This window comes from Colletotrichum siamense (assembly GCF_013390195.1).
Source record: "Colletotrichum siamense strain Cg363 chromosome Unknown KSG_Cg363_contig04, whole genome shotgun sequence".
Classification (NCBI taxonomy): Eukaryota; Fungi; Ascomycota; class Sordariomycetes; order Glomerellales; family Glomerellaceae; genus Colletotrichum; species Colletotrichum siamense.
The window spans coordinates 5,593,185-5,608,002 of NW_023501017.1; the positions used below are offsets into that span (position 1 = coordinate 5,593,185).

At 52.6% G+C, this 14,818-nt stretch overlaps 7 protein-coding genes across 7 annotated transcripts; 3 read left to right on the forward strand and 4 right to left on the reverse strand.

Moving 5' to 3' along the window:
* Window positions 1-144: 144 nt before the first annotated feature.
* Window positions 145-1,119, forward strand: CGCS363_v007416 (uncharacterized protein; the record flags this gene model as incomplete). The annotated part of the gene is made up of 1 exon (XM_036639265.1): window positions 145-1,119. The coding sequence occupies one exon, from the start codon at window positions 145-147 to the stop codon at window positions 1,117-1,119; it is 975 nt and encodes a 324-aa protein (XP_036497014.1).
* A 141-nt stretch (window positions 1,120-1,260) lies between these two features.
* Window positions 1,261-2,943, reverse strand: CGCS363_v007417 (uncharacterized protein; the record flags this gene model as incomplete). The annotated part of the gene is made up of 1 exon (XM_036639266.1): window positions 1,261-2,943. The coding sequence occupies one exon, from the start codon at window positions 2,941-2,943 to the stop codon at window positions 1,261-1,263; it is 1,683 nt and encodes a 560-aa protein (XP_036497015.1).
* Window positions 2,944-3,376: 433 nt separating this feature from the next.
* On the reverse strand, window positions 3,377-4,523 carry CGCS363_v007418 (Peptidase M20 domain-containing protein; the record flags this gene model as incomplete). Its single annotated transcript, XM_036639267.1, has 2 exons — window positions 3,377-3,561; window positions 3,614-4,523. The coding sequence occupies 2 exons, from the start codon at window positions 4,521-4,523 to the stop codon at window positions 3,377-3,379; spliced, it is 1,095 nt and encodes a 364-aa protein (XP_036496980.1).
* Window positions 4,524-5,192: 669 nt separating this feature from the next.
* On the reverse strand, window positions 5,193-6,895 carry ecdD-3 (Major facilitator-type transporter ecdD; the record flags this gene model as incomplete). Its single annotated transcript, XM_036639268.1, has 6 exons — window positions 5,193-5,315; window positions 5,381-5,650; window positions 5,704-5,972; window positions 6,026-6,407; window positions 6,458-6,811; window positions 6,878-6,895. 6 exons carry the CDS (start codon window positions 6,893-6,895, stop codon window positions 5,193-5,195), a joined length of 1,416 nt encoding a protein of 471 aa, XP_036496981.1.
* An 859-nt stretch (window positions 6,896-7,754) lies between these two features.
* roqM-1 (FAD-dependent monooxygenase roqM) lies at window positions 7,755-9,215 on the forward strand (the record flags this gene model as incomplete). The annotated part of the gene is made up of 4 exons (XM_036639269.1): window positions 7,755-8,234; window positions 8,319-8,431; window positions 8,487-8,969; window positions 9,026-9,215. 4 exons carry the CDS (start codon window positions 7,755-7,757, stop codon window positions 9,213-9,215), a joined length of 1,266 nt encoding a protein of 421 aa, XP_036496141.1.
* Window positions 9,216-9,388: 173 nt separating this feature from the next.
* Window positions 9,389-10,777, reverse strand: CGCS363_v007421 (uncharacterized protein; the record flags this gene model as incomplete). The annotated part of the gene is made up of 1 exon (XM_036639270.1): window positions 9,389-10,777. One exon carries the CDS (start codon window positions 10,775-10,777, stop codon window positions 9,389-9,391), a length of 1,389 nt encoding a protein of 462 aa, XP_036496140.1.
* A 2,240-nt stretch (window positions 10,778-13,017) lies between these two features.
* On the forward strand, window positions 13,018-14,687 carry CGCS363_v007422 (Baeyer-Villiger monooxygenase; the record flags this gene model as incomplete). Its single annotated transcript, XM_036639271.1, has 2 exons — window positions 13,018-14,533; window positions 14,596-14,687. The coding sequence occupies 2 exons, from the start codon at window positions 13,018-13,020 to the stop codon at window positions 14,685-14,687; spliced, it is 1,608 nt and encodes a 535-aa protein (XP_036496857.1).
* Between the last annotated feature and the right edge of the window lie 131 nt (window positions 14,688-14,818).

Sequence of the window (14,818 nt, forward strand, 5' to 3'; positions counted from 1 at the left end):
CCTCGATCCATGACATCATGCGGCTTTCACCTCAACTCCATCACTGAGATACGAAGCATATATGAGTTTTCCTGCCTCACCCAAGTTCATGCTCACAACTAATATTTCTCATCTCCAAGTACAATATTCGCGTTCCATCTCACTATGACCCCGAAAAAGACCACAAAGGATGAGTCCCCAGACGCCGAAGCCGCGTCCCCTGAACCCGGCACCAAGCGCAAAGCCTCCGAAACCGACGTCAAAAAAGACACCTCAGCCTCTGAACCAGACACCAAAAAGCCAAAGAAATCCCCAAACTCCAAGGACACCATAGAATGGCTCCTAAGCGACGAAGCCTTCTCCCTCGCCTTCCCCTCCCTGCCCCCTGGCCACGGCGAGGTCGACTGGGACCCCACCACACAACCTCAAAAGACGCCTCCCCCCGAAGACGCCGGCAAAAAGAAGCCCAAGGATGACGATGAAGAGCTGCCGAAGCTCACCTACCCGGACTCCAGCCTCACGCCCTTCCAGAACCTCGTTGCGGCGCTGTTGCTCAGCAAGCCCATCTCGCACCGCCTGGGCCTGCGCACGATCAACACGCTGCTCAACGAGCCGTTTGGGCTGCGCACGCTGAAGGACGTGGATGAGGCGGGATTCGAGGGGCGAAGGAAGGTGATGTGGGAGGCGAGGACGCAGCATAAAGAGAAGTCGGCGGCGCAGCTGGGGGATCTTGTGGATGGTGTGAGGGGGATTTGTGGTGAGGGAGAGGAGGGTGGGAGTTTGGAGCAGATGGAGGGGCTAAGGGCGCAGGTGAAGGATTTGAAGAGTGTGGAGGAGGCGCAGAAGAAGGTTGAGAAGATCTTGACGGATGGGATTAAGGGGGTTGGACCGACGGGGGCGGGGATCTTCTTGAGGCGGGTGCAGGCCGATTGGGAAGAGGTGTTTCCGTATGCTGATCAGAGGGCGTTGGAGGTTGCGGTTAAGTTTGGCTTGATTGAGGAGGGAGATGGGGCGCAGGAGTTGGCGAAAAGCGTTGATGACGATAGAGGGAAGTTTGTGAGGCTGCTTGATGTACTTGTTGGGATACAGCTAGAGAAGAAGACGGAGGAGGCATTGGAGAAAGTAGACGTCACGAAATAACTCAGGAATCCACATCAATGGAGCTCATGGTTGCTCGTTCATCGTTATTCATAGAGGTTAAGCTTGCTAGTCAAACATGCTTGATTCCGCCCGCAGGTATCAATCCTCGTCGCCGTCACCGTTTTCATAGCCCTAGTCATTCTAGTACCGAGGGTTCTGTCCGTAATCTGGGTTCTGGCCATGACCTTGGTTCTGGTCGTATCCTTGGTTGCCGCCATAGTAGCCCTGGTTTCCCCCGTAGCTCTGGTTTCCTCCATGTCCCTGATTCTGACCTCCGTAGTTCTGCTGACCGGAGTGGTGCTGCTCCGATTGGTATCCCTGGTGCTGCTGATACTGGTCAGGGCGGTACTCCTGATGCTGCTGCTGTTGATACTGGTCGGGCCGGTATTCTTGGTGTTGCTGGTGCTGGTAGTTGCCGGGGTTGTATCCCTGCTGCTGGCCACCCGAATCGTGGTGCGAGGGCGGAGGAGGGTAGTTGCCCTGCGCAGGAGGAACGGGCTGGTTGCCGCCACCAAGCTGCACGTTCGGGGATCCGACGCTGACACCCTCGTTTCCGATGTCATCCGGCACGTTGATCTTCACATTAGGAAGATACTTCTGTACCTTGGTCTCGACCATGTTCTGCACGAACACCCAGCTCTCGCGCTCGAACTTGCGGTGACCTCCGTTGACGACGCCCAAGATGCTCTCACGCAGTGTCTCCTGAACTTTGCGGATCAGGCCGCGGATCTTGCTGACCAGCTTCACCTTGATGTCGTCTCCGAATCCACGGTCTGTCGAGCCTCCGGCCTCGCGATCGAGCTGCGAGTCAAATGGGTTGCCTCCGAGGATCTTCTCCAATGGCCGCTGGAACTGGTCGGGCAGGAGCTCAAAGAGCTGCTTCTCGATGCCTCCGAGGATGTTGCGGAACTCCAGACGGACCTCTCTGTGAACCTTCGCAAGACCTGTGCTCAGCTTGTCGCTGATGACCCTGGAGAAACCACTTCCGCTTCCGCCTTCCTCACCATCGCGGTCACCGAGGCCTCGGGAAGCACCCTCACCCGAAGAGTGCTTCTTACCGAACAAACCACCGATGCCCTTGACCAGATCCTTCACTTGGTCCTCAACTTCACCCTTCATACCGTCGCCAAGGTCTCGCGTGCTCGTGTTGCCGCGAAGCCAGCGCTTGATGTGATCCAGTGCGATGCGGGTGAACTGCTCGGCGATGGGGGCATGCTGGTCCCTCAGCTTTGCGCCGACCTTCTCCTTGATCTCGGGGCTGATGAGGCGAGCCTTCTCCTCGGGGTTGCGCGCAGCATCCTTGACCGTGTTGCTTAGCACTCCAAGAAGTCCGTCGAGCTCGAACTTGTTGCCTCCGCCCTGCCTGTCATCTCCGATGTGGTCCTGCACCGCGTTGATGGCAGCTGAGAGGAAGCCCTTTGCACCGCGAGAGAACGAATCGGTGTGGTCGATGCCACGAGACTGGGTCTCACCACCTCCTCCCCCACGGCCTTCGGTCAAGTCGAAAATCTCCCTCAAGTCATCTCCGGCGCCATCGGTGATCTTGCTGAAGCTCTGGGTGAGCTTCGCGATCTCGTCGGCAAAGGGCAGGGACTGGCCACCGTAGGAGTCCGGAGGCGAGTCATTCAAGCTCCGGGCGCCGCTGGGATCCTTGTCCTTGTTGAAGAGCGAGCGGAAGGCGTCAATGACCTGGTCCTCGAGGCTGTCGATGGTCTTGTTCTGGAAAATCTCGAGCTCGGAGGTGATGCGGGGTTGGATCTGAGGCGCGAGCGAGTCGACGTACTTGTCGATCTTCTCGAAGACGACGTCAGGGATGGGAGACATGGCTGCAGTCGGAAGAAAAGGGAATGTGGTAAGGACGGTCGGTGGTGGTCTGGCGGGTGATGTCGCAGCGAAAGGGGCTGGCGTGCTATGCCCAACTTGTACTTCGCGCTGGTGAGGCAGAGCTGTGAGGCAGCCGGGGTGAGCTGAGCTGACTGAGCTGCACCGACCGAGCTGAGGTGCGGGGTGGTGGGGTGGTACGTGTCGGATCACGTGTGGTGACGTCAGCCGTGGTGAAACGGATGCCAAGCAGGGACAACGGCCAAGGCAACGGTTCAACGTTCTACACGGAGAACAACCGTCAACGCATCCGTCCACATAAAAAGCTGCCCAATGCATGCATAATAATCGAGTTGCACAAGAGAATGCAGTTATGCAATTGTGTTATTATCACGATGGTTGCCAAGAGCTTGAACCCAGCGCATCTTGGACTTCTCTACTTCAAAGACTCAAGAATGAGCTTCTTGTATCCTTCGACAGCACCTTCCAAATCCGAGACATTAATTCGCTCATCATTCGAGTGTGCAACAAGAATGGTGCCGGGACCATACAGATATTTCTTATGATCGCCTTCAAGATACGGAACGTCCGTGTAATAGTTCGCAATGGTTGTGTTGAAGCCTGAAAATGTTAGCGAATTATCCAGTCATGTGTTGACATAGTAGCAACTTACCTTCAACATCATAGTCCAAGCTGACAGGCTTCCCGCCTGTGTTGAAAGAAAGGCTGACATGTTCCGGCGTAGCGGCATACGCTGCCTTGCTGATCACGTCCTTGATGCTATCAATGTCATCGACGGCGACCCGAATAGACGCCCTCGCAGTCGCATTCTCCGGGATGACGTTACTGGCGATCCCGCCCTCAATCACACCGACATTCAAAGTCGTGTTGCCAAATTCCTCGGACGACGGCAACTCGGCGCCGATGATTCCCCCCAAAGAGCGCACGAGAAGATCAATCGCGTTGCGACCTTGCTCGGGATACCCAGAATGTCCAGCAATTCCAGAAGCCGTGACGTTGAGCCCGAGGACACCCTTGTGGGCCCGTACAAGCTTATTCTCCGTCGGTTCGCCAAAGACAACGGCCTCCCACGTGAGGTTGAGATTGTTGGCGGCCTTCATCCCGTCGCCACCCACCTCCTCTCCAACTACAAAAAGGAGGGAGACATCTCCTTCGCTGATCTCACCGCTCGCGAGAAGGTCTTCCACGGCGGTGACCTGAGCGGCGATGCTGCCCTTCGCATCGGACGTCCCGCGGCCCCGGATCTCGTCGCCGTTGCGAGAGTACGGTATGTACGGCGGCACGGTGTCGTAATGTGAGGTAAGCAGAACGCGAGCTTCGCGGGAGCCACCAGAGTAGGCGTAGACGTTCTGGCGGCCAGCAGTGACAGTCTGCAATTCGACGGTGAAGTTGTTCTCGAGGTACGTCTTCAGGACCTCCGTTCCGGGCGCTTCGGCATTGGAGGTTGAGTCGACCTCGACGAGGGACTTGTGCAGCGCGAGGAGGGCTTCGGTGTACGATGCAGCCCGGGCCGATGAAGCCGCTAACGAGAAGATAAGACCGGCGAACGTGAGGACCTTCATGATGCGGACCTGGAATGAATTGAACCTGAGCGTGCAGCGTGAGCCCAGGGAAATTTCTCGAGCGAGTTGGGACCCAGCCGGTTATTATCGCGTTGTGTTGTGCGTTATCGGCGGCTGTTGTATTGATCATCACCGCTGAGCATGGCGTGATGACGAAACCCTGCTTCCAATCCGACTCTAGATGCGGTTCGCTGCAGGTGCAGCGGGAGGGGTAACACAGCGCCAAGATGATAAGTGTGGGGGACGCGATAGTTAGATCTCGGTTTCCTGCTTGTCTAACCGACAGTAAAGTGTTGCGTCGGTCAGACGTACGAGCTCAATTGAGGATGGATGTTGGAGGGGGAAAGCACTTGAGTGCGAAATCAATGTGGGCCGAGGTTGCGAGAGGGATGACGGCTTGCATTCCAACGAACCTTTTTCAACCTTCCACGAGTTAGCAAACTCACCAATATGGGGCATGCTCCGGAGGATCTTGCGACACATCGACACTCGGAACATGGAAGAAATTAACTAAAGCAACAATTCAAAATTATTTTCCTTTTCTGGAGATTTTCGATCACTATGATTTCTTTTGCGCTTCAAGGTTGACCAGCCAAGTCACGGCCCTGACTCCTTAAAGCAGCAGCGCCCTATGCAACAGATACCCCTGCCGGTCTTATGTGATACAGATCATGCCCTGTCGAGCATTTCGACTTTGATACCTTCGAAATCCGCCTTGGACTGGCTGGTCTTCCGTGATATGGTGGCGCTTTGGAACTGGCGGAACTTTCTGGCCGACAAGCGTGCATGGAACTAAAAGACCGTGGTGATTAGAAAAAAAACGAATCTTCATGCGGCTGGCAGGAATGGGCTCTTACCATCTGGTTAATTTCCTCCAGTGTTCTGCCCTTAAGCTCTGGGATGTAGAAATACGTCCAAACAGCCGAGATGATGCATGAAGGGAACCAGATATATCCATATCTCGGGCCCCAATTGAGAGCGCTTGGGTTGATGAAATACGGTGCAGTGAAGGTTATCAGCCAGGCGAGGAAATATCCAGCAGCTGACGCGACGCCCAAAGTGTAGCTGCGCAGGCGTTGAGACGGAGCTTCGCCGGCGACCATCCAGGAGTACGGCGCAATCATCCCCTGGAGCAGTTTATATTAGTAATGAAGGGCATAAAGAACATAATGGAGCTTACGTTGTAGGCTATCATGAATAAGCACGATATCGCTACCAGCAGGTTCCCAGTCGAGACTGTGTTCGGGTGCTTGTCAAACGTGATTGCCATGATCAGCTGAAAGCAGCCGGATAGAATAAGGCCACTCAGGAGGAAGACCCGACGACGACCGTAGCGCACCACGACCAGTGCGTTTGCAATGATTGCTAGAAGACCACATGTTGACAAAACGTTGGTCATGGCGAAAGGGTGCTCGACTCTGGCGATGGTGAAGAAATATGCCTTGTACGCTTGGGTGTGTTAGTCTCTTTTTACGAGATGCTTTGACTAAGCTGGCACTTACCAATGATGAACATTGAACCTGAAGCACCTTGTAAGCATACTGCGCAGATGGAAATGATCGTCCTTCTCCTGTCGATTGGATCTTTGAACATGTCCCAGAATGTTACCGACTTCTTCGTCTCAAAATCCTCAAGCACTGCACCTCGTATCTCGTTGACCTCGTCCTCAACATCAACACCGGTAGGTCTTAGCCACACCAGAGCCTTCCTCCCTTCTTCAATCCGATCTCTCATGATAAGCCATCGGGGCGACTCGGGGATGAAGAAGAGGCTTGCAGCGATGACAACAGGAACAGCATATACCACTCCTAAGGGTATCAGATATGCCGACTTGTCGGGGCGTTGGGCGGTTGCCCAATCTATGATCGTACCGAGGAGAGTTCCCTAGAAAGTAAATCAGTCTCTGTTGGTATGAATCAAAGAAGGATCCTCACAATGGTAACACAAAACTGAAAGCCGGTCATGAATAGTCCACGATACTTTGCCGGGCTGGTCTCTTGGATGTAAAGCTGCGAAAACGTCATGAAGCCACCATTGCCCAAGCCGATGAGCAGGCGACCAACGTAGAGCGCTCCAATGTGCGTTGTTGTCATCATAATGACGTTGGCCACTACGCAGAGTACACAGGAGAGCCATAAACACATCTTTCGACTCAATTTCGAGGCGATTGCTCCTGCGAGCATGGAGCTAATGAAAGCGCCGAGGGTCATGAGAGACGATATCAACTGCTGGCGGGTGGTGGAAATATTCCACCCGATGGATGTTTTGGGGTCTTCGTAGCCATAAACCTATAATTTCGCCTTAAGTTTAGTCACTGACCCGGCGCTGAGAAGAGTATTCGTGGGAGCACAAACCTGAAGAAACCCAGGCATGGCCTGCAAGCCACCAATGATTCCAAAATCAACTCCATATTGGAATGGAGACAGCACTACCATTCCGCACGCAACGAAACACCTCCAGTTGGCACGAATGCCATCAGGACGGCGTTCTCTCATTTCAGCACGAGTTACAATGTGGAGAGCGAAAGTTCAGACGGAGAAGGAAGAAGAACTTGGGAAGCCGAATGTGGGGAGACGTCGTTTCCATGGGGTGTCGAACTACTTAAGAAAACCCCAACACGGCAGACTGCCGCCATCACGAGCCCTGGCGTCGTATTTCGGGCCTTTCTGTCATTTTACCTTCCGCTGCCTCGACCCGTGTGCTTATTCAGAGCTTTCAAAAAGTGCGGAGGGTAGCATGGTGGCTTCAGACCCACGCGGAGAACCGACAAAGACAGGCAGGGATCAGTGCAGCTAGCATGGGAACAGGTGATGATGTTGCATCGCACCCAAGACGTGGCACGGCAGAGTGACTGGCTGGCAAGCGCCAACAAGCTTGCCATTGATGCAGGCGAGCGCCTCCACGACGCGGGTAGCCGTTCGAATAATGGCCGGAAGACATTATCAGAGCAAAGGGCTGGCTCATGTGGGGTAAATTGTTAAACGCGGGGTGCAACGTCTCGAGAAGGGACCCCACGGCAGATGTTTGGGGATAAATCGTGTTTCGCGGCAAATGCTTTTCTTCTTTTCCGGTTGGCAAAGTTTGTGACAAATTTCCTTCTATCACCCGAGGTTGCTTTGAATGTCGGTAATACTTGAAGACTAGAGGTATTCGAAATCCTGGGACTTGTGAGCATCAAGTTCCCATCTTTGCTTAGCCCACTAACACACTCGGATTCAAAAGTCGTTCAGCATGTCTACCCCACCAAGGCCCAGCAGCGGCATCAAAGTAATTGTCGTCGGCGCTGGCTTCGGTGGCTTGACCGCAGCAATCGAGTGTCACCGGCAAGGTCACGATGTCGTGATTTACGAATCGTTCCCGGAACTGAAGCAACTCGGAGACATCATCTCCTTTGGACCAAATGCCGGTCGGATCTTTCATCGGTGGTCCAATGGCGATGTCGTTTCAAGACTGCGTCCTTTGAGCATAAACCTCGAAAACTACGGCTTTAGAATCCACAAGTGGGATACTGGAGAAGTAGTTCTGACTCAACGAAGACCACCTCCCGATCCCGAGGCGCCGGTTCTGAATGGCCACAGAGGCGAGCTTCATGAGGTGGTTTTTAATTACGCGCGAGACGAGTTGAAGATCCCCATTCATCTGGGAGAGCCGGTTGTTGATTACTTTGAAACCCAAGGCGGCGCTGGTATTCAACTACAGGACGGCAGAAAGGTTCGTTTGATGAATCCATGACTTCAACGTGATCAATAAGTGGCATTTGGGATGGAGAATCTGCTTTGCTGACTGATAGGCCAGATTGATGCCGATGTAGTGATTGCAGCCGACGGTGTTCGGTCTAAAGCGAGGGAGCTTGTCCTTAAACACAAGGAAAAGCCGGTAAGCAGTGGCTACGCGGTATGGCGGGCATGGTAAGACATTATCTCTTTGGGACAAGTGATCAAGTACGCTGATCTGAACTCTTAGGTTCTCCGCCGATGCCCTGCTCGCAGACCCCCGAACAAGAGAGTTCTGCGAGAATGGTGACACATTCAACGGTTGGATCGGACCCGACGCTCATTTTCTGTTCTCCACCATTAAAGGTGGCAAAGACGCCTCTTGGGTATTGACTCACAAAGACGAGTACGATATTGACGAGTCGTGGTCGCTTCCGGGCAAATTGGAGGACGTTTTCAAAGCGCTGGAAGGCTGGGATCCGCTTTGCAAGGTAATCGTAGAGAAGACGCCGTCACTGGTTGACTGGAAGCTGGTCTATCGGAATGCCTTGCCGAACTGGGTCAGTAGCGGCGGCAGAATTGCACTGCTCGGGGATGCAGTACATCCATTTCTTCCAACGAGTGTCCAAGGAGCCACGCAAGCAATGGAGGACGGTGTGACGATCGCCATTTGCTTGAGACGCGCTGGCAAAGACAAGATTTCGACAGCTCTAAAGACGTACCAAGAGATGCGGTAAGTCGTGCGCCCACTTTGAGGATCTTTATCATCAGCTGAGACACGGATAACAGGTATGAGCGTGTGAAAGCAGTGCAACAAACCGGACTATCGACCCGCGATCTTTGGCACAAGACAGATTGGAACAAGGTGAAGGAGAACCCTCAGAGTATTGCGCTGCCGAGAGAAGATTGGATCCTTGAGTTCGACGCAGAGAAGCACGCAGAAGAGGCATTCGAAAGTTTGTTGAAGCCTGGTCTCTAGATTCTCTCAAGATTATGTTGACTAAGCGACCATGGGGCCAAGACATAGAAGTCTGCAAAGAGAAGTCGCGCTCAGATAGTGACTTCAGAGTGTCGGCGATACAATAGATCACCACTCATTTAGTGCCATAGACTGAAGAAGTGGGTAGAGGGTTCAAGTACCCAACATGATTTCTATCCAATCAGTGAAGATATGAAAAAGCTCAACTCTTGGTCAGCTTCAGAGAATCCGTTGAAGCCATCTGACGTGTTCAAATTCGGTGTTTGCAAGTTTCCGTACGGATCATTCGCAAAAGCCAGGTGGTCAAAGTTCCCGTCTTGACTCGAAGAAGACATTCTGGTATCATTCTGAGATGACATCGACAGCATACCGAGTCCCATTGTCCCCTGATCGGCAGACGAACTGCAGATATCTTCGTGCGATGACATCCAGGCAGCTTGATGCGTCCATTCACTCGACGTGGAATTTGCCGTATGTTGCGCTTCCATAGCAGCCATCTCCGATTTCTTTCGCATCAACCGTTGCTCCAACGAGTCCAGGTTTTGTAGTAGACTTTGCGGGGTATCCCATACATCCGTATAACTCTGGTACGTCTTGCGGAGCAACACAATCTTCTGCTCAGACATTTCATCGCAGATTGACGGAGCGAAGACCTTGCGTAGAATCTGTAGAGAAGCCGCAAGCCATACCGTGCTCGCTAAGAAGGGGATGGTCCATTTGACGTGTGTATCTGATGATCGGCAGATAATGGCGTAAATGTCATCAGATGCCTCGAGACAGTTACGTAGCCCTTCCGAGTGAGAAAGCCTCTCCTTTGGGTCTCTGGGTGTAGCAGTCCACCCTAAAGATGGGGAAGAACTGCCAGATTCTGAGAATATCGTACCAAGCAATACCTCACTGAAAGCATAGTGATGATAAATCATGAATCGTGCCAGCTGAATCGCGAGAAAGATTGAATGTTGCGCGGCGTCCAACTTCCTATCAGAAACGGCTTGGGTGTTGTAGCTTACGAATGATGGTGTTGAAGATCCAAAATCGAGTTGATTCCCCTTGTAAGCAAGCCGTTGCGGTAAGTCAGCAACGGTTTGCTGGAGAGCCTTCAGCAGCATAGACAGTTGTCGAGTGTCTTCAGCGGACTGTCTTCTGCGAAAGGATCCATGAAAGTATCGTTTGAGAGAGTGAAAGTCGTCTCCCGGCGCAAGGTCCGAAAGTATACTATGCAGGTTGCCTTGGGCTAAAACCTGCGCATTCCGCATGATGGAGTTGATAGTAATAAACCATGCAGCGCTACTGTTATTACCCGACAGAGCCAGTTTTCTTGACCTGTCCGTCGGGTTGGGGTCAAGTAAGCAGCTTGACTGAAATGTATTCTTGAACCACATATCGTCGGGTATAGGAAGATACGTTTCGTTGAGGTCCTGACCGATAGCAGTGGGGCAGCGGCGCACCGTTGAGGCGAATACGTCCATTTCCCAGATGGCCCACCAGCTGCGCCGTCTTTCTTCCATAGCTGACCACTGATTCAGGTCTGCCGTGGTCGACGGCGGGGTCGTCGGTGCCATGCTGTCAACCAAATGAAGTCTTAGTTCATATGCTACCCTAACACATGTGCCTACCACGCGCCATGCACGACCACGAACGCCCCTTGTGAGTTCGTAGAAGGTGCACAATATCAATGCTTGAAGAAGACAGAGTGGTGGTGGGTCGTCGTCACACTCGTCGATAGCTTGATCAATGAGTTTCCTGGCCAGGCCATGGAAATATGCGTGAGATGAGCTACACTGTGCTTCGGCGAGAGGTAAAGTCTCGTCATCAGCGAAGCGTGCCGAGATGGAGAACATGGACGACATCAAGGCACTCAGATGAAGAGTGTTTGGGATGGCCTGAATCTTGTCCCCAAAAGATGGTTGATGGAAAAGAGAGAATGCTGTCATATTTTCGAAATACAGATTAGTGCTAATAGCATTGTCAGCAAGCCGGAACCTGAACGAATAGTTAACGATTTACATGACGCACAGCAGTTGCAGTGACTCGACTGATAATCCCAGTGATTCGCAGACTTGCATGAGGACGTTCTGGGTCTCCGCAAGTCTCACGAAGAACCCGCCATTTGTCGGTGACGGGCCCCTCGAAAGAGGTGTCACATTTGCTTCATGAGAAGGGTGGACTAGGGCAGAGAGGCTGATGGCGCGGACAAATCTGGTGTCAGAAACATGGGAGGAGCCGTGGCGTGTGTTCTCGTCTTGGCCCGTGGATCGGGGTAGCAAGAAGCCATTTTGGTGCTCCCAAGCTTTGGCAGGAGGGTCGAAACCTTGCGACTCAACTGCTGCAGGTGGGTTGCTGAATTGCTCCGTTGGTGTGCCTTGGCAGGGAACGGCCGGTGTACCCAGACTGATGTGGACAGCCTCGTCGGAAGTTCGTTGGCGCTTGCGATTCCGTGAGCCTTTACACACGTTTATCAGTTCTTGGTAGAAAGGCACTTTGGAACGGTCTACCCTACCTAGTTTAGGTCCCGGCTTGAGACGCGTAGACGGATAGATGCATGCGCGAGAGGTCTTTTCGCAAAGCAGGCAACGAGGCAAAGAACGGTCGCTGCAAATTGCCATTAGTATACATAAGCCTGTGCCGTTTTCGAATCAGCAACTCACCATTTGGCTTTCTTTCTGCGGGCCAGTTAGGCCTGATCAGCACATGGTCGCTCCCTGAGTCACGATAGCAGGGTGGAGCCACACCTTTTGCAAGATCTGCAGCTGAGATCCGATAGTTCGACTTCATGTGCGGTGCTAGTTGGTGAATTCCCCGGCTCTTCATGGTCACCAAGATTCACTGCCATGATAGAGGTGATTACAGTCAGAATGACGGGCTGGTTCATGAAAGAAGTCAAGAGCCCAGCCATGTCCAACTCCGCGAAACGTAGACAGGTGGGTTTTCACCGGCCCGTCGTGGGGCTATCCCCGGCGCCAGTCACACGGGTACAGGCATTGGGCCTCTTCTTCACACCCTGAGACAGCGTAAATCAGGGTACTGCTGAACGCTTCAACATTAATATCAGCATCCTGCCATCCTGCGAACCACATCCAATAGACTAAAATGTCCTTTGACGCCATTTGAACCAAAGCCGAAGATTTGAAGACATCTGGACCGGAATAGAAATGAACATGGTGAGGTTCTTCAGAGAGGTCGCCACCCTGCTCGCATCCACTCAGTCGTGGATCTTTAGAACGATGATTGGCCCTTACGTATGGGCTGATACTGGGTCTCGGACTGATTTTGGGCAATCGCCCCTGATCCGGACGAATTTCCAAATGCCGAGCAGTACCTCGTCCGCGAGTCTTTTGCAGCCATGATAGAGCCACAATATTTGAGTGGAAATCGCACCGCGAAACAGCAGCACCGACAACATTCTGCAGACCGACATCGTCACGATGGGCCATGTTTTTGTTTTCTTCATGGTTGGAAGACTAGCATTCCGCTGGATTTTAAGCTTTTATCCTTGATTTTCGCCATTAACCATGCCCGAAACATGAATAGTCCGTCCGTGTACACGTATTCATATTCACGATGGCGTGGAGTGAAGGAGAAGGGGCTGCTTAATCGTTGGATCGCTGTGAAGCCTATGATGTACCAAGTCAAACTAATGAGAGAGATGCCTGACCGTGTGAAGGAATCAGGGACTAGCCTAGGTACTATAAGGACTCCAGCGGTCAACTTCTTTTCCTCGTCCTAAACCATCAGATTTATAAACAACAACCGATTATCAAGAATTCTTCTTCTCTTTCCAATCCAACCTAAAAATCTCACAATGGGTTCTCTCCCTTCTCCCGAGTACGACGCGATCATCGTGGGTGCTGGCTTTGCAGGATGTTACGCCCTTGACCAGCTGCGCAAAGCCGGCTTCAAGACACTCGTTCTAGATGATGCGGCCGATCTAGGCGGTGTCTGGTACTGGAACTGCTATGCCGGAGCTCGTGTCGACACGCCTGTTCCTCTGTACGAGTTCTCCGAGGAGGAAATCTGGAGACCGTGGACTTGGTCCGAGAAGTATCCAGGTCGCGATGAGATCCGCAACTACTTCAACCACGTCGAATCCAAGCTCCATCTTAAGAAGGATGTGCGATTCAATACTCGAGTCGTCAGTGCTGAGTTCTACCAAAGCGAGAAGCAGTGGACCATTGTTACCAAGGACCAGACTGTGTTCAGATCTCGATACTTCATCCTTTGCACCGGATTTGCGGCGAAGCCGAACATTCCAGACTTCAAGGGGTTGGACTCGTTCGCCGGCATATGCTGCCACACCTCAAAGTGGCCTCAGGGAGGCATTGACTTCAAGGGAAAACGAGTTGGCATCGTCGGCAACGGCTCCAGTGGACTTCAGGTCATCCAGGAGATTGCTCCTGAGGTTGAACATCTGACAGTCTTCCAACGCAGTCCTACTTATGCCCTTCCAATGCGCCAAACGCCCCTTTCCGAAGAAGACCAGAAGAAGGAGACCTACCAGGCTCTTTACGATCTTCGCAAGAAGACCTTCGCAGGCCTCGACTTCGAGTTCAACCCCGCGACCTGTGCTGATGCCACGGCGGAAGAACGGCAGGCATTCTTCGAGAAGATTTGGGCCAAGGGTGGACTTTCGTTTTGGCTCGGCACCTACCAAGACGTCATCAGAAACAAGGAAGCAAACCATCATGCGTATGAGTTCTGGCGCAGCAAGGTTTTGGAGAGGGTGCACAAGCCAGAGATGCAAGACCTGCTGGCGCCAGCAAAGCCGCCGTACTATTTTGGAACAAAACGAGCTACTCTTGAGCAACGGTACTACGAGGTCTACAATCGCGACAATGTCACTTTGATTGACACCAAGGCAAACCCCATTGCCGAGGTCGTTCCCGACGGCGTCTTCACTGCTGATGGAGAGCTCCGCAAGTTTGACGTCCTCATCCTCGCAACTGGTTTCGACTCGGTGACTGGAGGCATTCTCGCCATCGACATTAAGGGCACGAAGGGGCAATCTTTGAAGGAGAAGTGGGCCAAGGGCACTACCACTCATCTCGGGATGATGACATCGGAATTTCCAAACGCCTTCTTCATCTACGGGCCGCAAGGGCCTACGTCTTTCTGCAATGGGCCTACTTGCGCAGAGCTCCAGGGCAATTGGATTCGGGATACGTTGGTTTTCCTGCGCGAGCACGGCAAGACTTATATCGAACCTAATCAGGAGGCTGAACAAGCTTGGAGACAACTTGTTAACAACATCGGAGACGCCACCCTCTTGCCACAGACCCGGTCTGAGTACATGGGTACCAACATCCCCGGAAAGCCCAAAGGTAAGCAACTCCCTCAACATCAATGTTCCAAAGACATAGTAGACGCTGACATGAATGAACAGATATGCTCAATTTCTTGGGCGGATTGGTGGAGTACACCCGACACATTACTGAGTCGCAAACCAATGATCTGAGGGATTTCAAGCTTCAGTAAAACGCAGATAGACCTTTAGGGTCTTGGCGCCGTCTGCGTCACCATCTTCATTATTTCATAGCGAAATTTCATAGAGAAAGTCTCCTGCGCTAAATGAATCTTTAAAGGGCGATGACATGAAAATAAATCAC